Source organism: Athalia rosae, chromosome 7 (genome assembly GCF_917208135.1).
Source record: "Athalia rosae chromosome 7, iyAthRosa1.1, whole genome shotgun sequence".
Classification (NCBI taxonomy): domain Eukaryota; kingdom Metazoa; phylum Arthropoda; class Insecta; order Hymenoptera; family Athaliidae; genus Athalia; species Athalia rosae.
Genome location: NC_064032.1, coordinates 739031 through 765020, shown reverse-complemented (window position 1 = coordinate 765020; position 25990 = coordinate 739031). Strand labels below are relative to the sequence as shown.

Genomic DNA, 25990 nt, shown 5'->3' with positions numbered 1-25990 from the left:
TACCGTAAAGCACAAATATTAACCACGTATATTGTAAAACCTGGTACCTTTCGCGATTCCTCACATCATTTGCGTTAATAATTTAAAACAAGATTGCAAGCAAAGCTTAATTTGGAGGAAAAAGATCATTAAAAACCATTTCTTTGCTTATGGAATACGAAAATGTTAAAAAACATTTTTATTATCTGTATAAGAGCATACATTCTTAACAACTAGATTAATTGTGTTCACATTACGAGTCCGTTCGAATTTCAGCCAAACCTCTGATCTGTTTGATATCAGATTGTAACCGTTCAGAAAAAAAAAAAAATTATTAACAAAATGGATGAAAAGAATTAAAAAAAAAATATATATAATGATTTCAACAATTATTTTTCTTTCGTTATTTCACTTTTACACACCAAATATTCCGTATACATTTTTTTTGTTTTTTTTTCATCTTTTTTTTTTATATAGAAACGAGAACAATTTGATTTTTTTTTGAATAATTTTTTTCACATTCACTATTATTATGCTTAAGGTAATTTTCCTCATCGTCATTCAGTCGGGATAGACAGGTGCCAAACAAGACATCTGCGTATACCTTTACATGTATTTATTACCATATAATAATCATTTCGTTTAAATTATTGATCAACATTGAAACGTATCAGGCTCAACAATATTTCTTTCAAGCTCTTGTACATGAGGAGTGTTGGAAACCAAAAAACAGCGAAAAATAACTAACAAAAAAAAAAATGGAATAAAATGGATTGATCCCATTATCTGATACTCGAATCACAAAAAAAGACAGAAATATACTTGAAATCAATGAATAGATAGTTTGTTTTTTTTCAAGTTATGAGATACCAGTAGTTGGTAGGAAAAAATTATTGTAAATGTCTTATAGACTAATTGCAAATCGCAGCGATTATTTTCTAGGTAATCCATTGATGATATTGTATATACATATACCAAAAAAGATAATAGACAAGATATAATACAAACACATAAATATACGTGACATAACAATTATTATATGCGATAACTAATCAACAAAATATAATGAAAACTAAAATATTAACATTTCAATAGCCACATATGTTCAAGCTGTATCGACAAGATGAATCATAATTACCATTGCTTACAAGTAAACTAAAGAGAGTATAGAATTATGATTTCTTAGTATTCGCCCTATTGTTCATAGAAAAAAACTTGGTGTACAGAATGATCAATCTCTTATCTCGTTATACCGGGAAGAATTATTAATGACTTTATTTGGGATGGCAATAAAAATTTTCCTTGTCGAAGCAGCCTACTTTTTTTCTTTTTTTTTCCTTTTTTGTTTTCATCGAAGCCCTTACATACTTGATAATCGTACACATTTAGTACAATAAATTAATAATAAACCAAACAACAATAATAATCGTTCATATATTTTTTACTTTGTCTCGGACACGTGGATGAAAGTTTGTGATCATTTTATTAAATTAACAGCCAAGGCTCAGTTCGTCAAGTAATTACAGATATTTGTAATCGCTTAAGCGTTTTACTCGAATACATCGAGTTTATTTTAGAAACATTATCAAAGTCTTTGGCTGTCAATTAATTATCGAACTTGTCCTTTGTCTGATTTGGACATGATACAACAAATTTCCTGAAGAGTTTAATGACTCTTGTTGCAGAATCTTGATTTTTTCATTTTACATTTAAACTAATCCTCGATAACACAAAAACTGTCAACGCAGAGTTCCCTCGCAAGGCATTGTACCATTATTAGGTTGCTTCATTATTGGAACTGCTAACGATGCGACAGAAGATCTGGCAGGTTTGACTGGAGCGCACTGAGCGGCGAGATGACTTTTGCTCGGACTATTTGAAGTATTCGCATCGGTTTGGGGCAACCTGAGTCTGGCTTCGATTTGCAATTGCTGTCTGTTTTGCGCTTGACTAAGTGCATAGAGACTTTGTAGACTGGGAAAAACTGAAGATAAGCTAGACCGTCCGCCGCTGCTTGTGGGGCTGGGTAAACAAGAGGGTGCGTAAACTGGGGCACGAGACGTTGAAACGGGTATAGGAATATCAGTAACCCTGTGAGCAGCTGGGGTTAGCGAACCTGGAGGAGCTCTGTAGTATCTTTGACCTCCGACAAGAGTGACAACCTGACCTTGAGCAGCGTTATTTTCTCGGGTAACAGGAGTAGCCGATTTATTTTTCGCCTTAGAAACTGGCTGCGGAATTCGCAAGGGATGAATTTCCATTTTCTTTACTCCACTAAGATCCAATGCATCTTCTCCCAATGGATCCTGATCCTTTTTTCGCTTAGGACTGATCTTGGCTTCCTTATCTGTATTCTTTGGCTTGATTTTACTTGGCGCAGGCATCCTTATTTGCCCAGTTTTCAAGGCCTTTAGAACTCTAGGGTCCACCGATCTGTCGTTAAGTGTAATACTTGGGTTTACTTTGTTCAAAAGGTTGTTGAGGTTATCTTTGGAATGACCTGAATGATCACCCGCGGAACTATTGTTTGGAGATTTCGGAGCTGTCAAAGTTATGCTCAAACTGGCTGGGATATTAAGACCACACCCATCCAGAAGATTCCTTGTATTATTGTGGAGATTAGGACTAGATTTTGCATTTCCAGTGCCAGCTGTTGATGGAGGAGCCATCGGTGCGCTGAACGTATTGCCAGTAGGATTAGCTGAATTTGACGACGTCTGCTGGTTGGGTTTGATTCTATTCAGGGGTTTCACAGTCAGCTTCTTCGGCTGACTAGTGAATTGTAATTTTCGGCGTTTAGCTTCGAATATTGGAAGACCTGGAGGGCATTTTCTTTTTACAGCACCGGGTGGAAGAGGATGTGTAATAGACGTTGGAGGATCGCTCGGAAAGGTGTACACGTCAATTTTGGGAGGCAAAGCCTTAGAATCCTGCCTAGGAGTCAAGGGAGCTGGTGTCTCAGTCTTTGACTCTCTGGCAGTGAGTTGAAAGCTCTGTAAAAATTGTTTTTTGTCAGGAAGATCTCCTGGTTTCTTGACTCCGGTAGTAACCTCGCCATTTAATTTGACAGGCATAGGAAGAGTGTCGACAAATGTAACTTTGCGCTTTTGTTTCTGATCCTGTTTCTCGGACGTTTCAGAACCTTTAATTTTTTCTTTCTCTCTCTCGGATTCCATTTCTGTTCCTTTTTGTTTCTTATCTTCTTTCACTTTTTCCCTCTCTTTGTCCTTCCCTTTTTCCACTTGAACAAAACCAGGTGTCTTTGTGGCGTTCTTAGTTTTCTGGACCTGTTCCATAGGTGGTGACTTTCTGACATCGTTTTTAATCGGAGAACGTCGCACAAGTACATTACTAATGACTTTTGGTTTCTTAGAATCTAGAGTACTGGGCGAACATTGTTTCAGTGTAATTTTGACCCCGTTCGAATTCTGTCCATCACCGATGCTCACTACACTGAATTCCGGATTTAAATTTGTCTCCTTCTGTTCCACTGTTTTAACAATCTGTGGCTCTGGCTCCCGAAGTGGCGGAGTTTTGAGAGCAGGTTTGAGAACCTCGTACCTACCCTCAGAATTTTTTAATATTTTAATCGGGCTCTTAACTTGGGGCAATTCTTGATTGTCATTAACTTCCCGCTTTTCTTTCTCTGCCTTGATCTCGTTTGTGTCAACGGAAGTAGAATCGGCAGGCGGTAAACTTGCGCCAAGACCCGGAGTCGATGGTCGATCATGCGGTGGAGCTTCTAGCCTCGGCTCTTCTTGAGCAATACGATAAAAGAACCTCATTGGTGCATTCTGCGAAAGAAGCAAAAAGAAAAGAATTGGCAAGACCTTTTAATTTAATTCCGTTTAATTGAAACGAATAGAAAAAAATATTAACGAAACTTACCCTCTTCCAGGCATACATGTAGGCTACATCCATAAGAGTCCAGTGCTCCGGAAGGGGAGCAGTACGATGGCAAATCTCAATGGTATATCTTGTGAGATCGACGCTGTATTTAAGGGCAAGAAATTTTTTGAGATGGGCAATCGTCACCAGAGCCGGACACTGAAGGTACCTCCTGTTAGTGTTGGCACTATTGTTATTGTTGTTTAAATTCCGCTGAATCGATTCCATGTTACTAATACTCAGTCCGAGTGACAGTGGATCTGCACCAGGTGGCAAATATTCCAGACTCAGGCTCACTGCATCTTCGGGAGCGAAAATTAATCGCCCACTGACATCTTCCCCTTTTTGTTCAGGTGTCGCCGATTCAGCTGTTCGATGAGAGAGAAGGGTTGAATTGAATTTCAAAGAAATTGGCAAAAACGTAACAGATAAAATGAAAGGCAAAAGGAGACAATTCTCACCATATTCGGGATTTTTCTTATAAAACTCTCGCCTCCTACGCATTTCTTTATGATAAAGTCCAGGAACCAGCTTATAAACAATGTCCTGCAATGCCTTATCGGCCCTGCACAAAAGAAAGAAAATTATTCAAAATGAGAAGCAGTTTTCAAATTGATTCATTTGACAGATTTATCTAGGTAGGTAGGTACTCACTTGATATCTGGTTTGGCATTGTTCAGAACGTGATTACAAGTGGGACAATGAGCTTCAGATTTGAGATGTTTTAATATACAGCTTCTGCAGACTGAGAACAGCAGAGAAAAAATAAATTCAGATTGACAATAATCAAATAATTGATCGATGGTATAATTCAATATATAGTTACCAATAATTTTAATCATTCGAAATTTTATGGAGAAAAATAAATAAAAAATAAGGTTTGTTAATAAATGAATAATAATCTACTCACACGAATGCAGGCATTCAACGACAGTGGTGGCATCTACAAGATATCCTCTGCAAAGAGGACATATCAAATAGGGGTTCACATCTCGCAGATACGTTCTCCTGCCCATCCCCGCCATTTTATTCCTTTTTTTCTTCCTCTCTTTTTTGCTTCACTAAAATCGAGGCTGAAACATAAACAAAACCGTGAAACATGGTGGAATGTAGATCGCAAGAAGGTCGTCTATTTACATGAAACTTTCGTCAAAACTTCTTAGGGTCTCAAAAGGGTTTCCAAAAATTGTTCATGAAAACCTTTCATTTTTACGACCTTCAATTACCAATTCCTAGCGTTTCGCAGCAGGAGTTTTAGCTAAAGGCATGCATATTTTTTGGGAAATTATAATTTCTATCTCCGATATAAAATTTCTCCCCTTAGAAGGGGAAAAAAAGATTGAAAGAAAAAAATAAAATAAAGAGATGTGAAAAAGTTTGGAAAATTGGTATACGTGGAAACGAAACGAGTAAAAATATGAAATCTATTCACTGGCTAGTATAATAAAACGAAACGAGAGTTTCAATTGTAATACGGACGTAGCATGTGTTTAGTTTACCCCACTTTCATAAAGGACTTTTCTCAGGTATAAACGAAATCCCCACTACTCTTCGGATTTAAACAGTCCAAAATTGTGTAGTTTTCGTTTTTCATTTACTCGAACATGCAAGTCTAAACTATGCAACGTGTTTTACAATGAACGTCCATACATGTATTATTCAACATGAAGTTATCCACGCTAATTTACGGATTATTATTTTTTTAATTTCATCATTTTTCCATCCTACATGCCTAAATACTACGGCTTCCTGATAACAATGAATAAGAGAAACCAAAAAAAAACGCTCGTCTCAACCAGTTTGAGATTCATTAAGAGACGAATGTATTCAGATAGAATGAATGTGGATTTTTCCCTTCTTTGTGTACAACTGTACTGCCTTATAATCTAAATGCATCGGTAGTAGCAGGCGAAACAGGAGGAGCTATTCTACTCTGGCTAGGTCTGGAGGAGGTCTTTTGGCTGTTACTGTTTTCTGTTTTTCCGTGTTCTCTTTCTGTTTCTGTTTCTGCTCGGCAAGACCCCAACACAGACGTATGTCGACGTAAATGTAAAACGAAGCGAACATACGTGGGTTGATTGAAGTCTGGGACCCTACAAAACCAACGACGAACCAGACGACGTCGTATCTTGTATACAATTTCAATACAGCTCATACGTTCGTGTACATAAGCATATATGTATATACAGTAGAAGATAAAAGAGAAAAAAGGAAGATAATTGAGATAAACACACCTCTTTAATAGCGATTACGTCTATTAAATATGTCATAGATATGTTCGATGCATGTCGTTGTATCCGATTAACGATGGTGAAGTTAACCGATGAAATAACAGAAATTTATCACAAATCACAAGAACAAAAAATTATTTGAAAATCTCCCCTTAATTCCAATAGCAACAGGAGGAGCAGCGGCAACCGGGTATATCCATTGGCAGTAGCATTAATAAACCAACTACGATATTCAGCGCCATGTTGCACTTAGCGGTAAAAACTCGAAGTAAACTTTCACGACGACGTGTGTATGAAAAGAGGCAATGGAGAAGAAGGAGAAGAGGAGAGGGAGAGGGGAGGGGGGAAACGGTGGTGTGTGGCCTACGGAAGGATGAGACAGCGAGGGGAATAAGTGTGAAGAATGGATAAAAAAAGAAAAGAAACGGATAGACGAAAAGAAGAACGACTCGCGGAAAATAACTAAACGAACGAACGAACAACAGAGAACCGAACGCCGAGACGTCTCGCGCCAAACTGAAGCGAACTGGGGATAGAGTTGGATTCCCTTTCCCCCCTGCCGTCACGACGTTTCGCCCCACTACAATTGCCCTTCGCACCCCTCTGTCGTTATTTTCCACCCTTCGAAATCCCTTCCACTTTACGTGGTACGTGTAACTAGTACCTCCCCTGACAGAGGAGAACGTACCGACTGCCCTACCTCCTCGCTACCGACCTTCGTCCTCTGCTCCCGTTCACATTTAGGTATACGAGTACGGGGTACGGATACAGCCGCCTAGTGTGTGGGGGAGAGAAAACCTCCAACGATTCTCCCCACCTCGTATTTTTCCAGTGTGGTAGCGTGGCGTGTATATTGTAATACACCGGAGCCCACATCCAGGGGGGATATTTCTATGTGTTTGTAGATATTTTTATGTATGGAGCCAACGTCGGAGTGGACGAGGTGCAGAGAGAGGGATCTGAAATGAACTGAACTGAACCTAAAATTCACTAGTATTTGTGTGACAACTCACCAACACACGCAGAAGGTCTGTGAAACCGCTGGGTTGAATTTTTCCCTTTTTTTCTCTCCCCTTGTATTTCTCCTCCGTTTCTGCTTTAGCTCCTCGTTCGTTCGTTCGTTCGTCCTGTAGGTTTTCCCTTCCCTGGTCGCGTTCCATTTCTCCTTTTCGCTTGCCCTTTCCCTTTTCTTTCCTTCCCTAGGGTGTGTTGCAAAGGGGGGAAAAAAATTTTTACTTCCATATATAACTATACCAATAGTGGTGTTGGTTGGTCTCGACGAATGAAACTCTGAAGGTACAGAGTAGGGCGAGGTAGTAGAAAAAAAGAGAAAATGAGGAGAGTATAAGAGAAGAAATATACAACGAAGAGAAAGAGAATTGAGAGAACTGAAAGTATGGATAGGGACAGGGGATATATTTATATATGTATAAATACGTATACTATATACCGCGAGACTCTTCGTTCTACCGTTTTACAATACGCAGCGCTGCTGATGCTGCTACTTCTGTTGCTCACACCGTTCGTTTCGTTTCTTCCACTACCAACTACCACTACGTTTGTTATAACTATGAGTACGACCTACTGGTCGACTGCATTCTATTGTTATTATATTTTATGTACCATACCTGATAACTGCTCTTCCTTTCTTCTCTTTTGGATTTTTCTTTGTTTCTTTCTGTTTTACATCCAGTCAAACAAAGCTCTTTTGGATTGAAGAATTGAGTAAAGTACGTGCGATAGTAGCAGATACTAGAACGTCGTCGATGATGGGGATCACCGGCGAGCAAACGAGACGTAATCGTCTGGCTTTGTCCCAGTAAGAGAGCAGTGAGCTAATTCCTCTCTCTCTCTCCTCTATCTCTTCCAGCAAAACGTGCATGTACGGGTATCCATTTTTCACCGAATATTCGCACGTGGGCGAATAATATGCAAATATCTCTGTCTCCCTCTCTCTCCAAATTGCATCGTAGCTGCATCACTCGATGTGCAATTCGGTTTCATGTATTTTCGACTCTCTCCAAAAAGAAGAGAGGAAACCTGTAACTAAATAAAAACAAGATTAACAAAATATCACTTCTTTATCAAATATCATTGTATGAGATATGAAAAACTGTGTATATGTACACTTTTGATATGACTGGTGGTTTTAACGCTTTTTTTGAAATAATCAAAACACCTACAACGATATAGATATATCGCATTGCGTTGCGTGCAGTGTACATTATTACATCTATGAGATACGTTATAGGTGTATGGTATAGATTAAAATTTATAAATGTGCACATATATATATACACGCGTATATGTGACGAAAGTATATAGTGAAATTTGTTCGATAGTGTTAGAGTGTAGGTAGGTAATATACGGTGAACATACACGCATCACAAGTATTAGTAAAGGGACCGGACCTCCGCCCTGTTTCCCCTGACGTTCGCCTGCACCGGGACCTTCTTCTCGTCCTTTCCTTCTATGCCTACCCGTACGTACCTACAGTTTATATGGGTATTAGTATACTTCCAGCGGCAGCGGCACAGCAAAAATATAGCTACGTATATATGCTCTACGTGTATCTGTATAGGTATACCTGTGTATGTATCATTTACCAACACATGGATTATTCATCGACGTCCACATCGAAATCGACGATCCACGGGCGCGGGTTACAACGCTGGGAGAGGTCCGCCCGAAGGGTAGCAACGCGCAACGAGGAGTGGAAAAGGGAGTGCTAGCGGGCTGAAATCACCAAAACAAGTAAAAGTCACACGATGTTCGTACAGATTCTCCTCGCGCGTACAACTTGTGAATTTTCTCTATGGCAAACTCACGTCTAAACCCGACGTCGTGTAACGTGAACTTTCCATTTGTGTAGAGAGAAAGAGAGGAGAGAGACCCCTCGACACTCCTCTGCACCTTCCCCTTCCACACAACATCCACCATGTACATAAGTATATATATATGTATACGTATATACGTATATACTTGTATATATATATATACACGCATCTCCCTCCACTTTGATAATTCCCCTCCGCCGTTCTCTTCCCCCCTTACAATCATGACGTCCTCCCTCTCTCCACCCCTCCCCCACACCGACATTCTCTCCCTCCCATACCTCCCTTGCCATGAGCCGTTCACCAATCGGAGAAGAGATTCGTTTTCGCCCTCGGTACGCGCGGCCCTTTCTCCCGCACCTCTTTAACGTTGGGTATTCCTCTAAGGACGATATACGTGTGAACCGTTCTCCCAACGTGTGCGTCGCGTACACATCCACACTGCACGCCTGTGAATACATAAGGGTGGTTTTTACCTTCAGATTACAGAGAAAAAATGTCGGGGGAGAGGGAAGTTTACCCCCCTCCGCCCTTGGATAAAGTTCGGAGGTAGGAGATATCGCGTTACTATGTTACAAATGTTCTACGATGAATGAAATGAGAGGAAGAGAGAACATTAACCTGACGACGACGACGACGACGACGACGACGACGATGACGATGATGATCTGAATATTTTTTACAACACGCCAAGGCAATGTCATGGACACAGAGACGAGCGTGGCTGCGATACGCGAGATACTCCTGCATGATCAGCTCTGACTCGGAATATGAGTAGAGAATTCTTTGTTAATAATTAGGAAGAATCGATATTTTTGTATCATTGATGTATAGGTATCGGTGAAACACGTGATACAAGTATAATGTGGAAACCATTCCAGAGAAAATTTTTCCGAACTGGAGCCGATCAGTTTTTAAAAAAATTTCTCTTCGAATTTTCGCAAGTAATCGCGGTTTTTTATGTCGCCAATTATATCTGCCAATGTTTGACGAGATGTTGCAAAAATTTGGATCAAATAATTTCACTACAAGTACGTCAAATTTGACAAAGAATGTACGAGCGACGCGCGTCAAAGCGCGCCTAGAAAATCCGCCCCATTTTCGTCGCAGACTTCTTTTTCGAATTTTAACTGTTTCGTGACATTCGGAGAACGTGCCTCGAAGTGTCCGTGAAGTTAAAAAAAAATCACCGATAATAACGACAACGTTAATAACAATCTACCGCAACCGCGACGCCGAAGATGCAACAATTATACAGCTATGCTCACGTGTTGCATTAGTTTTTAGCCAACCAAGATGTCGGACACATGTTTTGTTATTGAGTAAAAAATAATTCGTGAATAAAAGGTGTTGCAATTTTATGGAAATCGTAAAACCGCGCTGTTGTGCGCAGGCGATAAAAATAATTTCGATGAAAACGATTGACCGTTACCGAGCTTGATGTGCTTCGATTTATACTTCTCGCGAGATCGAACAACGAATGATCGGTAACGATGACTGAAGCGAGTAAATTTGTACAAGATCGGCGTAATGGCGTCGGTCCCGATCGCATCTCACACATACCACGGTTGGAATTCTCGAAAGTTTTCTCGCCAGATCTGCGTACAAGTACGAGGAGATCTTTGAAACCGAATACCTTGCGCGATATTTTCGACGTTCAATTAACCTGCGGTAGGTGAAATTAACGAGACAGAATTTATCTATCTCTTGAGGCGTACGCGCGTCAAATACTTCTCGTCTTCATGTTATCCTGCGCCATCGCAATGCCGCGCAACTTGGTGAGAAGCTGGTTCGAACGAATCGCATCCGATTACATCCACTGGCGATCTTTGCGTCCACGCGTAGCGTTTCAATAAACAAAACGCGTCATCGTCATCGTTGTCGCCGCAATTCCTACATACCGATAACAACATTCCCGACGCTATTGATACCGACTTTCCAAAATCTCCTCCATAGGTACCGATCCAACGATCTCCTTCTGCGGTTCTTCGACATATTCGAACGAAATCGAAGGTTGAATCTGTAAAAGAAACTGAATCCAATGATTTTGTTCGAAACTCCGTTGCACGGGTAATTAAATTGAGTCGATATACGCACGAGGCGGGATGATATTGCGTTAATTCACGACCATTCGATTCTTCTCGTCTTCCCCTTTAAGCGGATCGTTCGACCGAAGAATCGTTCAATTTTCAAAATGGGCCTCTCTCTCGTTTCTCCTTGCGCAGACATCGATACACGTGATCGGCACGCGGAATCGGAGGACCGTCTTCGTGGCCATACCTAGAATATTTACAATGCATATCAATGCACATGATACAAACGTACATACGCGGTACATGGGTACGTGTACGATGGACACGTACCGATGTTAGTTGCCAAGATGAAAGAAAGAAAGAAAGAAAGAAAGAAAGAAAGAAAGAAGGAAAGAAGGAAAGAAGCATGCGAGCAAAGAGAGAGCATCGAGTAAGTAAAAGAGCTGCATTATCAAGGTAGGTATGTAGCTCGGAAGGCATTGAGTAGAGTAGAGGCAGCGGCAGCAGCAGCAGCAGCAGCATCGTCGTCGGCGTGAAGTCAGCAGAAAAGCAGCGCGAGGCCAGGCATATCTATATCGTCGGTAATTTCCGTCAGAGTTCGTTAAAATTCGTGTAAGCGAGGCGGGGTTTAGGCGGGGTCGATACGATAGCGTTGAGTATAGTGCGTTTAAGGTATTGAACTATATCAAAAAGTTTATATCAGTGGTGTCGACCCAGCGCAACGGAGTTATTCGTAAAACCCTCCGATTCTCTTGTCAATAGGTATAAAATAATTTGACAGTTGCCAAAATAAAGTGATTAACGTTATGTAAAATATACCGCATTCGTATAGATAAATATCAAAGTTGCAATACTCTGTAAATCGTTGTTGTTGTTGTTACTTTTTTTTTTTTTTTATCAAAATCGTTGCGTTTCTGTTCTGTTTTTTGTTGTTTTTTTTTTTTTGATTTTTTGTTTTCTCGTCGTCGCTTCTTTTTCCTCATTTTTTACAACCCCCGTTGGCGTTGACCAAAGGGACTTGTCCGACTGCTGCCTGCTATACACGCTATACTCGCTAAACTGCAGAAGCAGAAGCAAAAGCAGAAGCCACGATGGTGCTGCGGTGGTACGTCGAGGGTTCTTTGGATCGGGCCTTGAGGCAGTCGGCGACGTTGCCGTCCCTACCGTTCGTAGCATAACAAGTATTTTCCCATTCCGAGGAGCTGCAGAACCGTCGGTTGTCGCTCTGCTTTGGAGCGAGACACAGAGAGCGAAAAAACGTCGTTGCCACATCTCTCTGCCGAGCTCGCGGCTCGGCTTACTGATTTTTCTGCGCTGGTAAGCTCACAGTCACAGCCCATACACGATCCTCGTTTTTGGTTTTTTTTTTTTGGTTTTTTTTTTTTTTTGACAATTTTGGTTTTTTCGCTTTTCCATTGACAACTTTTCTCCGTCGTCGGTAGCAGAAGTAGCAGCGACGGTTACATTGTCGTTGTTTCGTTCAATAACTTTTTGCATCCTCCAATTTTGCAAAATAGAATCTGGAAAAAAACAAAAAAATTTAATCATTGTTCTTCCTCTTCTATCTTATTTACTGGACCATTTACGTTTTTCCTCGGTTTAATAACAAGCATTGTAAATACCGCGACTGACTACAGTGTAACGTTTTTTTAACGATACGCCTTTTATCACATATCTATACCACACATTTCATGTTATTGACAATTTGAATGAAATTAAAAATTCTCTGCGGACATTACTCCGGTCATTTTCAATTTGTTTTTTTTTTTTTTTTTTTGGTGTTTTTGTACCTGCACCATACGTCAAAAAATCATTTCCCTTCTTATCTCGTATAATATCAGCGATATTTATGTTTTATAAATTTGTAAACAATAAAAAATCTGTACATCTCCTATCGAGGCTTTCCTATTTTATTTTAATTAAGTTTTTTTTTTAATTTCCAAACTTTCTCACTTCGCGAATAATTTCCATTCATTCGCCGCTTGGACGGTCGCTCCTCATTGTTTTTTTTGTCTGTTTTTCGAATGTCCATTGATGTATAAAAGTTGCAACAATTGTGCTGTGTACCGAGTTTGAAAATTGCCTCGTGGATGTTTAGACGTTCGTCGTACACAATAAACGTAAACACAGGTGTACATGGTATGTATGTACGTACGCGTGTATGCAAGCATATACATGTATACATGTATAGTTAGAGTAGTACATTCGTACGTATGTACGGCGAATGATTTTTGTAGCGTTGTTTGATCGGTAGCCGCCACCGTCGCCGCGCGCGTCGAGAGCAAAGTAAAGGCAGAGAGTGCGATTCACAGAGACAAACGCGACCGACGTTGTCCCGAACGTCGAACTCCTCGTTTCTCTCCGCGGCACACGTCGCGATTATTATAAAAATACACGTGCCGTACAAATACCTACATCCATCCGTGTCCCACGTACATAGGTGTAATTGTCGCACTTACGTAAATAAATTGATCTCGAAAACCCCTTTTACCGCACGATTAAAAAAGGGAAGGCAAATCACGCCGACGATGATTAGTTCCGACGATATATTTCGGTTATTCCTATCTTTGATTCTCGTTTTACTTTCCTTCCATATTTTTCCCCATAAACGGAATTTAATTCGAAAATACATCCCCTTTAAATATGCGATGGACCCTAAAGAAGGACGGATATAAATTGCTGCACTATGCGTGCGGGACACCCTCTCTCTGTTATATAACTACCGTACATACATATTTGTATAAATACGCACACGCGTGTAGGACGCGCGTAGGGTACGCGACGGAGTGTGTGCGAGTGGAAGAAATTAGATTTTCGTACGCACCTATACGCGATACGCGTCGCGGGGTATAAAGAAGATCCGAGATTTGTGGGTTTGTTGGAAAAGCGCGCGGTTGGTTACACGTCGAAAAGTCACGTGCCATTTGACCACGTGTCAGCGCTGACACTACCCTGAGAGACGACTCCCGTCAAACGCGTACGCTATATATATTATTGTATACAAACACACAGATATCCGTACGTACGTACGTCCACCTGAGGTATACACGCGAGGGATTAGTCGGGCGAAATGTTTACATCCGAACGAAGATAGGAAAGCGGTGAAAATTGAACCACCGTCTCCACGTGAAACGCGACTACGAAACAAAACAACAAGTTCGAGTCCGTGTCCGAGGATAACAGAGGAGACACCGAGAATGACGATAATTTTTGTATTCGGTATACGGTAAAAGCGTTGAATCGCTGTAGATCGGCCGCGTGCGTACAACGCCCATAGATTTATACCGTACGCGCTACAAATGTGTACGTATAGATTCGCAACGTAACTCTGCAGACGGGGGTGCACGAAATAGCCACGTACGCACGTTGGAGTGTGTGCACATGGGAAGCTCGTATACGTACGTATACGAGGTACGATGTGTCACCCCCCTCAACATATTCGCTAACTGGCGCTACGACTACCCCCGCGAGTTTCGCGTACGTGTACCCCGTAATCTCCACCCTCGTTGAAGCAGCGGCGGCAGCAGCGGCGGCGGCGGCAGAATTTTACCCTCCCCCTCGTCATCGTCGCGTACGTACGATTCGCCTGCACCGCGTACAACGCGCGGTTGTGTAACTAGGTATAAAATACACGCTTGTGTACCGAACAAGCCGGCCGAATACACCCCCCCCCATGCAGGTATATATGGACGTACGCGAGGATCCACCGAAATGCACGCATTTCTCTTTATCTGTGTATATAGATACATATAGATAGGACGTTGTGCGTACCGCTGCACTTGCCACGCAGTTATTTGCCATATGCGTACAGTATTCGCGCAATCGAACGTGGGGGGGAAATCATCGTCATCGTCATTGCTGTGCGTTTTTTGTACGAGATACGCGAGCGTTTTTTTTAGTTTCCGTTTGGTTTACAGGTGATGTAAAATCCTGTATACCGCGAGCATTCGTAAACTGAATGATGTACGCACGTTATATGTATACCTACGTATATGTGTACAGGGGTGTTCTCTTCTGCTTGGATTGTTCCAGGATTATTTATAAAACGAAAATGGCGGTTCAAACGGACTGCAGCGGCGGCATCATTGCGAACGACGGAGGGAAACCTTTGGTCAAAAATCTCCACGAGCATATCATCTGTCCGCTTTGTCGCGGGTATCTCATCGACGCCACTACACTGGTCGAGTGTCTCCATTCCTGTTAGTATGAAAAGAACAAAAAAAAATTTCAATCAAAATCATATTCGAATTTCTGGTCGATACAGAATAACCGCAATTATACAAATCAAAGTCTTACCGGCTTCTGAAAATTTTTCAAGTTCGATAAATGTGGGAGGGGTGTGTGGGGGTGAGGTGTGGGGAGGAAAAGGGGGTTGAGTCGGTGGTCCAAATATGGCTGTAGATGACACGTGGAAATAATGACGTTGAAAGAAAAAAAAAAAAAAAAGAATGGAAATATCCAGTACTACGAAGCGATAGGGGGGGTGGGTGAAAAGATGGCTGACCTTGTCGGGGGGGGTTGATCGAGTAACGTTGGAACGTTGTTTTTCGTCAGTTTGCAGGGGTTGCATCGTTCGTCGTCTGGGCAGCGGTGCTCGAGTGTGTCCGGTGTGCGGTGCTCTGACACTTCCCCCTTTGTTGCCGGACTTTGCCTTGCAGCGTTTGGTTTATTTGGCGGTGCCCGGTTTGTACCGTTCCGAATTGGAGAGGAGACGTCACTTTCGCACGGTGAATCCCCAGTGTCCGCCGCCCGCGGCACCGATAGGAGCCCTGTCGCTCACGCTGGACGACGCGGTCAGTCTGAGTCTCTGCGAAATCGTCAACGGTGAGAACGAGGTCGAGATGAAGGAGCCGGAAAATCGGGCGACCTTCGCCGTCGACGGCAGATCGCAAACCAGAGGAAAGAATCGCAAAGATTTTACCCAAAACCAGGTGACCGAGGAACCGCCCTCGAATCCGGAGGAGACGAATCCCTGCGGCGTCACGAGCAGACGACAGATCAGATACCTCAAATGTCCGGCCGGCGTCACCGTCCGCCATTTGGTCAGGTTGTTGGCCTTGAAACGGGGATGGGGCGACACCGAGGGCGCGAACACCTCATCGTTGAAACGTATCGAGATGCTGTACGAGACGCAACCGGGCGTCGCGACTCCCTCGAACTCGTCGACCGGGACGAACGATCCTCGTCAAATGCGACCCCTCGAGCCGTCCTGGACCCTCCTGGATCTCGCCTGTATCTTCAAATGGGACAAGGTGAGTTTATTCAAGATTCATTTGTCGGACGAACGGTCGAGACACCGCACTCGCGTGCGCGTTCGCGAATTCGATATGAAGCGAGCAAAAAAAAAAAAATAGCAAAAGACAATTATTGTAAAAAAATAAAAATAACAAACAACTAGAAAACAAACCCCTCCCTTCCGTGTATCTAGGAGACTCCGATGAAGTTGTATTACCGGGTTGTCGTGAAACGCGAGGATATCCACCAGGCGAATACCGATCATCGTACCGGAGTTTCGTTCGCGAGTAATCCTCCGTACAACGTCCGGTCGAACGGGGTCCTCGGCGGTCATGGCGTAGCCGGGGTTTCGACGAGCAACGCGTCCTCCGCAGCGGTGTCGGCTATGGAGAATCTCCAGAGGCCACCGACTCCACCTCCCAGTCCCAAGCAGCAGACCGCCGCGCCGAACTCGAACCCCCCGCCGCCCTCGTCGGGGGCACAGGCCGCCTACGGAACGGAATCGATTATTAAAAATGTACCGCCGACATCCAGATCGGGCGGAACATCGTCCGCCGCTCATCCGACACCGGAGTCCTCGCCCAAGTCCGTAAAGTCCAATACGGAGTCCTCGGCATCTTCGTCGTCGTCGTCGTCGTCTTCGAGGTTTTTGCCCGCGGAATCCGAGGCGAAAAAATCGGAAATCTTCGGCAGAAAAGCGGAGGCGCGATCACCTCCGAATTTCAACGGTCAGGAATTGAAAAATTCCACCGCGAATCAACCGATGATATCCGTATTACCGGCAAAATCCACATCCAACGCACAAATGTCGAGTAAAAATTTAGCGAACGACGCGACAGTTACCGTCGATAATTCGAGCAGCCGCGCGGTCGTAGCTTCGGAATCCAACGTCACGCCGTCGTCTTCTTCTTCTTCGTCGACGTCTTGCGCTTCTTCTAATTCCAATTCCGCCTCCGTGCAGACGCACGGTGTCAAGATAAAGAAACCGCGCTGCGAAGTGACGCCGGTTATGCGCGCACCGGGTCCGCAGGGTCTCGGTAATTCCTGTCCAACGGCGACGGCGGCGGCGGCGACGACGACGTCCGCGGCGGCGGTAACGCAGACGGCGAATTCGTCCGGCTCGTCGACGGCTGCCGGGGATACGAAAAAGACGTCGAACGGCGGCAGCAAAGTGCAGAGAATGGAGCACCACAAGCGTCGAAAGCGCAGAAACAAGCGTCTCATAGCGGAGATAACGACTACGCCCAGAGAGGATCTTTTGAAATTGAAAGTGAGACTCACCCCGTGTCCGCCGAGGATAACGTCGAGCGCGGGAAGTGCGGCCAAGGAGAAATTGTTGCAAATGCGGGCGGTGCGCAGAGAGAAAATAAAAAATAGCGGCGGCGGCGCGGCGGGTGGCATCGGTGCGGAGACGACGCCCGGAGTTGTTCAGTTCGATCAAAATTCGTCGTCGAATTCGGACTCCTCGAAAATTCATCCGACGCCGTCGCTACCACCGACTCCGCCGCTTTCGGCCTCGGCGGAAATCACGTCGCCTCCCGTCATCCCGGGGGGTATCGTCGTCAATAAGCAGCAAACGTCGCCGGCGAACGCGGCGTCTGCGGAAAATGTCAAGATATTATCCGACGCGAACAACGCGTCGAAATGTACGACGACAATATCGAAGGTCAAGGAAACTAATCACCTCCAGGAACAGGAAGAGACCATCGAAGAGATAATCGACGGAATACCGGACGAAGTTGTGAGGGTCGCGCAGAACATGAATTGCCCCGCCGCGCAGTCGTCGGGATCACCTTCGTCGTCCTCCTCCTCCTCCACGTCGTCGTCGTCGTCGTCGGGATCTCTGTTGGGTCAACAGAAAAAGTTTGAAGAAAATTTAGTCAAGGTGAGAAACACTAGTGGAAAAAATTCGGAGCTTCAGATAATAATGCAGAGCAAGAAATCGATATCCCTGAAATCGGGCGACGCGAACGTCTGCCTTTCGAAGGGATCCTCCTGCACCGACTCGTCCTCCCGCAACGAGCACGTGAAATCCTCGCAGGATAAAAAGTCGGGGAAACCGAAGGACGAGGAGGTGTTGCGCCGTTTGGGTTTAATCGCGATAAGCGAAGCGAGCAAAACGCTTCAGGACAAGATGCGAAATTCCCATAATTGCAACGGCGGATCGGGCGGCGGGGGTATAGATTATCATCGCGAATCCCTGGAGCGTCAACTTCGCGAGAGCAAGGCGAACCGCGTGCGGAGTTTACTGGCGGAGAAGCAGATGCGCGACGCCTTGAAGAGCATCATGTCGGAGACCAAATCGTCGAACAACAACAACAACAACAACAACAACAACAACAACAGCAGCAGCAGCAAATCTGCGTCGGGATCGATGTCGGTCGGCTGCAACAACGCGGGACCGAAGAAAGGCCCCCCGCCCTTGGCGCCCTTGACGCCGAAGCAGGTCGGCGTTTTGCAAAACTTTTCGAATCCCCCGAAAACGAGTCACCCGTCCAGCAATCAGATGGTCAATTTGAACCGCGGAGCGAAGAACGAAAAACCGTTGGACCTGAGCAGCGGGTCCAACAACGCTCTGGACTTATCCCCCTGCTGTACGCCGAGCAGTAGCGGGAATCAAATGATAACCAGTACAACTTACGTGAACAATTCGTCGTCCTCCTCCTCGTCCTCCTCCTCCTCCTCGTCGTCCTCCTCCTCGTCGTCGTCGTCGTCCGGTTGTTCGTCCACGTTGCAGGGTAACAGTAAATCGAGACCGACTGGCTGCAACGATAAATTGATCGGTAACAACGTCCGTCGCGGCGTTAAATTGATCGAGGAGGTTAAAAAGAATCAGGATTTGAACTTACGTACCCTCTCGGACGCTGCCGTATCCCTGATAAGTACAAGTCCGGTAAACTCGTCGTCGGGATCATCGTCCGATTCTGTTAGAGTAACAAATTCAACGTTGATGAGTAACAAAGTCGCGTTAAGGATACCTCAACCGCATCAAAGAATGTCAAGTTTCGGTAACGGTATTAAAATAAAACCAAATCTAGCCGTGAGGCACATTCCTAATCCACAGGCATTCGTTGCCTCGCAATACAACAGAAATAACACCAACATAGGTAACAACAACAACAACAACAACAACAACATCATCAATAATCACAACAGCAGCAATACAAACAACAACAATCAAAGGAATAACTTTTTCACCTCTCAACAACCACCGTAAAATCATTATCCATATCTATAACTTCTTTCTGTGTGTAACGATAATTTTTCCTTCATCGACAATTCACAAGTGATTTTACACGTGACACATCTGCTGCGCATATAGGTATATAATATACAATATATATTTATAATTACATTGCGATTTTCAGTACAAATTTTGCGACCAGCGCCGCGGTTCGCGCGTGAATTGTCGTTATCGTTAATATCGATATCGTTGTTGTTTTTGTTGTTATTATTATTAGATAATAATAAACAAAGTTCGCGGGCTAAACGATAAACATAATCATCACATATATACGTGAATTTTTTAATAACTTTACTTATACATGACTAAGGAGAAAGAAGAGAACGATTATAAAACTCATGTGCAATGAATGTTTCATTTGAATATAGAACGTTAGAAGAAAGAAGCTTGAATGAAAATTCGTCATCATTATTAATATTATCGCTATTATTATTCAAACATCAAGAACGCATAATTACTTATACATATATTATATATACGTATACAATATTGTTGTTTCCAGTTTGCGAAGGATAAAAAGGAAAAATTGATAAATTAATCGATTCCAGACGGTGCGAAAAAAGTTTTTTAAAATCATCGCAATAACGATAATAATGACGCCGATAATGATAATATAGTATCAGAGAGAAAAAAAAAAAAAAATGCGTAACATGTAAGGTACACTAAGTTTATAAATGCGTATAGTGTAGCATTGATATAATAAGATATATACCTGTAACGAGTGATACGAGTATAAAAGAAAAATGTTAAAAAAACAAAAAGGAAAAAGAAAATAGAAAAAAGCGAAGAAAAAAAAAAAAAGGAAACATAGTGGGACGTGTGCACGTGTAATATTCATCTAGGTACTGTACTACCGTACGTATAGTTAATTATTATAATCATAGCAGAGATGCCAAAGAATGTCAATGAGAACGTGTGTGCAATGTCGTAGTGCAATCTATATAGGTATAGATATATAAGATATGTAATAAGTATAACGTATACATATTCATATGTATGTATAAACATACAACTACGTGTTATCTAACGATGATGAATCGAATGAAAAATAGAAACTAAAGAATAAAACGAGAGAAATCCAAAAACGCAACTTATACACGATGAAAGAAAAAGAAAATCATCAAACACAAATAATATCTTTGAATATCATTGAACGGAGTGCATACCGCGTATATGTGCGAGTTTTTGGCTACCTTTTCATAGTATTATACCGTATACTACGCGTATAGGTTTTTGTAGGTGTGTGTAAATATTGATAAGGACATAATTAACGCGGTAATTGGGAGACGCTATTATGTAATGAAGGATACATAGGTACCTAAAAGGTATGATTATTATATCCTGCATAATACATAACGATTTCCTTGATAATCAATACCTAATTAAAAAAATGAATAAATTCATTAACCCCTAGTAATATTCATTATATTCTATTATACATATACGGCGGCTGTATTTCGTTTTATTTAGACCTATACATATATTTATATATATCACTATTACTTCGTGTTTTCGTTTACTGCAGTTATATATATTATTTCTATTAGGTATATATTACTTTTATTTATTATCATCATTACGTAGTAATTATATTAAAGAAAATCAATTAAAAATTGTTGTCATTATTTATTGTGTAATGGGTTAGACATATATATGTTGTTTAAAGGCGATAAGCATCATCATCATCATCATCATCATTATTATTATTATTATTGTTATTATTAATATAATATTATTAATCTTTTTTTTAAGGTATATTTGTAATATTTTTACAATCGTATATATACATATATACTTGTATTTACGAACCTGAGTATATGGTGAGATAACGAAGAATTATCATTATTATTTTTATTATTATTAATATTAATAAATTATTATTTCACTCCGTTTTCGAGCGGGATATTTTATTAATTTATTCAATTGTAGATTTTTTTTTCTGTTCTCTTCAATTGTTGATACGAAAATATTACCTATATACGCACGTACCTTTATAATTAAATAGGACTTTCATATACAGAACACGTATGATTAAAAATTATTATGATTATACATAAAATATGTATATGTATATTATATATGATGTGTACTCGTTCACCATAATTATATGATTAATAAATATCATTATTATATATGTGTCCTAATATATATTGAAATTGTTGTCGATCGAAAAATTATTTATATACCCGAGAACTGTATCCTTTTTCATTGAAATCTTCCACATATCTTCTATACATATATGATAATCGTTCCATTGTATATTAATTTGGAATTGGTGCCAACCGTCTTTACTTTTCTCGACTATTATAATAATGCTACTTGCAACGACGGAGAGGAAGAAGCAGAGAGAGAGAGAGAAGGAATTTCATCATGGAGAATTATAATCGTGGGGAAACTTATAATTAGCGGAAGAATTTCATACGTTTCAATATACCGTACGCCTCCGACACGGTAAGTAATTATCCAAGTTGCGTACATTAATTATGAGGTTGATTTATTTTCGTTTCTTCCTCTGGGTTGCAAATTATCATTACATTGTAGTTGTATTCGAATTCGCTGAACGCTGCAACTATATAGGTTATTATCCTAGACGCAAATTGAAAGGACAAAGGAAAAAACGGTATAGATGAAAGAAATCGAACGATTAAAAACCGCGATCACCTGGAGGAGACCGATGTAGTATGGTCAGGTATAAATTCCTTTGTCTCGTGGACGCGCGATTTTTAATCGGAATCACCTGAATATACGTTTGTGCAACGTCATAGATATTTATGTATATACAGGTATACGTATGTATGGAAACATTTATTTTTACAAAGATAAGGAAATTCCGCAGCAGATTCATGTACCTGCACATTTTTATCACCTGTACCGACATCGCGATCCTGAGTACGTTGCGAAATCGCGAAAATAACGAGAGGTACGTACGGAAATTGATACAGAGATGAAACGTCAATGAAAGGAAATCTATATGAGACGACATACCGAATGAAGAAGAGTATGAAAAAGGAGTACTTCAAACGCGATACCTACATATTCTATTTTATTTACCTATTTCGTTATTGTACTCGGCGATGACGCGGCAGAACCTCAAGAGTTGAAATGTATGTGACAGGCGTGTCCGCCGTATAGCGTCCAAGAGGCGTATTCAAAATGGCGGCAGGCCGCGCCCGACGCGCGCCCCCATTGGATAATGAAAAATAACTCTGAGCACGCCCAGGTTTTCAGCTATCCGAGCCCTCCCCGTACCAACCCCTAAAAACCGGATGAATTCTTAATTCTTCTCGTTGGTAATCAACCGAACTGCGATATTGAGAAAATTGAATGAAAATATGAAAATATATATTTCCATTTATCACGCCTACGCATGTTACATACTCACAATAAGGGAAACGATGCGCGATTTCATAATCATCGCGAGGATTTAGAATATAATTAGTAAACGTTGAAAAATTTCGGAGAATCGAATTTTTGGTAAAAAATATTCGCAATTTTATGACGGGCGCGAAATCGTCTAGTTACATCGTTGCGCACGTCACGTGTGTTTCGGTGAAAGCTGTAGAGAGAAAGTTAGTTCGACAAATAAACTAAAGACAGACGGACCGTCCAGTTCGCCAAAATTCATTCTTTACAGTTCGTCAAAACGGAATACTCGTACATGTTGTAAACCGCGGTGCACCAGACGCGATTAATATTCGGGGGTAAAATTCAATCCGTTCGCTGTTTCTGCAGCAGTGTAGAAAATAAGGTGGAATTTTCTATGGCTCGAGAAGGTGAAAGTTTCAAATAAATAGAAAAAATGACGGACGACATTCGACTGGCGACTGCGGATAAAGGCGAAGCGAAAAATGCGGTAGGCGAAAGGGGAGCTGCGGTGAAAAAAACCTCGTCTACCGGAATTACCGAGGATTTCTCGCGTGTGAAAAAAATGGAGAAATCCGTTAGAAAATATGAGATCCTTCGACAAATACTAACAGCGATCGGCCCGATAATGGCGACTATTGCCGTGGGAGGAACTTTTGGCTACAGCGCGGTGCTTCTTCCGCAATTAAAATCGGAATCTAATTCGACGACCGCGTCGGGGGCGGTGGACGACGAAAAATTTAACGCGAGTGCGATCGCTGCCGCCGCTATGAAAATTTGGACGAAAAATCTCGACGGGAACAACGATACGAATTTACTGAACGTAAAAACGGTCGGAGAAGAATCCTGGATCGCGGCCTCGGCGACCCTCTTGATGGCACCGGGTTGTTGGTTATCCGGAATTCTGATGGAACGATTCGGTAGGAAAAAAAGTCAGCTAGCGATCGGACCGCTGTTCCTGTCCGCCTGGATCACCGTCGGGTTTTCGAATAATATTTTCATGCTGATAACCGGGCGTCTGTTGTCGGGACTCTGCATCGGACTTCAGGGACCCCTGGGCCCGGTTTACGTTGCGGAAACGAGCGAGCCGCGCCTGCGCGGTTTACTGTTAGCGGGCATAAGCCTGGCCATCGCTGTTGGGATATTGATCTCCCACGTCCTGGGGACATGGCTCGACTGGCGCGTCGCCGCCCACCTTCTCGGATTATTCCCGATAATTTCAATGCTGACTTGCTTCTTCTCGCCGGAAAGTCCGGCCTGGCTTCTCAGAAATAATCGCGATAACGAGGCGAGGAGCACGTGGATTTACCTGCGCGGCAACGACGCCGACCGGGAGTTCGTCTCCTTGGGCATCGACAACCCCTCCGACGCCCCCCGGGAGTCGATCGGTTCCATCTGGAAGTCCCGCAGTTTTTGGAAACCGCTCGTCGTATTGAACGTATTTTTTCTAACGGCCCAATTCTCGGGGGTCAACACGATCACTTTTTACTGCGTGCAGCTGATAGCGAGAGTCTCCGGACCCGGTGGCGAAGATATCGCCCATCGGGTCACTTTGATTTTGGACATCGTCAGGGTGATCGCTAGCGTTCTGGCGTGTTGGCTGACGCGGCGATACCCGCGAAGGTTATTGGCGGTGATGTCGGGCGCCGGTGCGGCGCTGAGTCTCCTCTTTTTGAGCCTCGGACTCTTTGTGGAATTCGGGAGGCAGTGGCTACCCGCGATTTTGCTATTCTCTTACACTTCCGCGGTTTCCATCGGGCTGGTACCGCTGCCTTGGCTGCTGTGCGGCGAAATATTCCCAGCTAGGGCCAGGGGACTCGGGTCCGGACTGAGTTCGGGTTTCGCGTTTCTCTGTTTTTTTATCGTCGTCAAAACCGGACCGGAAATGATTAAAGTCTTGGGCGCCGAAGGGACTTTTCTGATTTACGGAATTATCACCGCCGCCGGTACGGTTTTCCTCATCTTTTTTCTACCGGAAACTAAAGATAAAACTCTCAAGGAGATAGAGGAGAACTTCGAAAGAAAATTCAACGAAAATTCTAAACCCCGTGTCAACGAAGGCTATGACGGCCCGCAAAGCGACACCGACGTATGAAACGATTTGTAGCGTATAATTTTTAAATTAATCGTTATCCTATTGATTAAAAGTTTTTTTTTATAAAGAATAAACTTATATTGAATAAAATTACCTTACTAACCGGACTACGTTATTCCGGATGTTCGAGTGCACTCGCAGCATCGTGAATTGCGGCAACAGGTACATCGAAATTCATCACCGCAATTTACAATTTTTCATGATCGAACTGACCACGCACTCTGTATGCAACTGCACCAAGTTATCGGAATCAAGGCTGAATGATGTTGAAAATATCGGTCCAAGTCGATCCTCCAAAACCACCAAACTGAAAATGAACGAATTCCTAAATTGTAACTACGTCTGTTTGACCGTTACGATTAATATTCCAACATATTTAAACTTAGGATAGGAAATATACAACAAAACCAATCCCAATACCATCACACACCACGCGCGTGGAAAACTGTCGCTTCGCTGTACGATCGTCCCTTCACTTTATGACGATATTTTGACCTGCCGTTGAAATTCCGATACACGCAGATCACCGCATGGTGTCCGGCGATAAAACTTTATTGGTAATTGATCAGTATCAATGAAATTCAAAGCTTTTTAACTCACCCAAAAAGGACGCCGACAGCAAGAACGATGAACGAAAACCAACCGCCAAAAACAATTGCCGCCGACGATGGTATCGATTAAGCATCGAAATATCGATTATCGATCTCGATAGTTATGGTTAAATAATAATGCGCCATATTTGAATCCACCTTATATAAAATTATGAATTAAATTAAATTTTGATTCTAAATTAAAAATTGATGTAATAATACATATGTATGTACATGTATATCAATAAATATGTTTTTATCTGATCGCGTTCGCGATTGAGAACGATGAGATTTAGGTTCCCTTTCGCTGTAGCTAACCAAAAACGGCACAGGTTCGTAACGCGGACTTGATTTGAGAAAATTTGATGGAATTGAAAGAATAAAAAATACCACCGTGCTAAATTAACGTATCCGGAGACAAGCAGCGCGTTCAAATAACATTAATAAAAAATAAAATTGTAGTAAATAAAATTACGTTACTCACCGGACTACGTTATT

At 42.4% G+C, this 25990-nt stretch overlaps 3 protein-coding genes and 1 long non-coding RNA gene across 16 annotated transcripts; 2 read left to right on the top strand and 2 right to left on the bottom strand.

Moving 5' to 3' along the window:
• Window positions 1–142: 142 nt before the first annotated feature.
• Window positions 143–12265, bottom strand: LOC105685131 (polycomb group protein Psc-like). 13 transcript variants are annotated; one of them, XM_048658729.1, is made up of 14 exons: window positions 12130–12265; window positions 11030–11212; window positions 10834–10952; window positions 9214–9381; window positions 8686–8834; window positions 8478–8588; window positions 7727–8144; window positions 7112–7297; window positions 6102–7067; window positions 4778–4940; window positions 4522–4612; window positions 4329–4432; window positions 3868–4235; window positions 143–3773 (listed from the first exon to the last, which is right to left on the bottom strand). In XM_048658729.1, the coding sequence occupies exons 10-14, from the start codon at window positions 4890–4892 to the stop codon at window positions 1719–1721; spliced, it is 2733 nt and encodes a 910-aa protein (XP_048514686.1). In that variant the 5' UTR covers window positions 4893–4940; window positions 6102–7067; window positions 7112–7297; window positions 7727–8144; window positions 8478–8588; window positions 8686–8834; window positions 9214–9381; window positions 10834–10952; window positions 11030–11212; window positions 12130–12265; the 3' UTR covers window positions 143–1718. The 13 variants fall into 13 exon arrangements, with proteins under 13 accessions (XP_048514686.1, XP_048514685.1, XP_048514689.1 ...); XM_048658728.1 differs by having other exon boundaries at window positions 6102–7057; XM_048658732.1 differs by having other exon boundaries at window positions 6787–7057.
• A 2751-nt stretch (window positions 12266–15016) lies between these two features.
• On the top strand, window positions 15017–19958 carry LOC105685114 (myb-like protein U). The gene is made up of 3 exons (XM_020851877.2): window positions 15017–15164; window positions 15520–16217; window positions 16394–19958. The coding sequence occupies exons 1-3, from the start codon at window positions 15017–15019 to the stop codon at window positions 19415–19417; spliced, it is 3870 nt and encodes a 1289-aa protein (XP_020707536.2). The 3' UTR covers window positions 19418–19958.
• On the bottom strand, window positions 18842–25953 carry LOC125501814. Its single transcript, XR_007279503.1, has 3 exons — window positions 24997–25953; window positions 19054–19124; window positions 18842–18963 (listed from the first exon to the last, which is right to left on the bottom strand). It is a non-coding gene; the product is annotated as an uncharacterized LOC125501814 (long non-coding RNA).
• On the top strand, window positions 23009–25004 carry LOC105685113 (facilitated trehalose transporter Tret1-like). The gene has a single exon (XM_012398958.2). The coding sequence runs from the start codon at window positions 23244–23246 to the stop codon at window positions 24900–24902; it is 1659 nt and encodes a 552-aa protein (XP_012254381.2). The 5' UTR covers window positions 23009–23243; the 3' UTR covers window positions 24903–25004.
• Window positions 25954–25990: the final 37 nt, after the last annotated feature.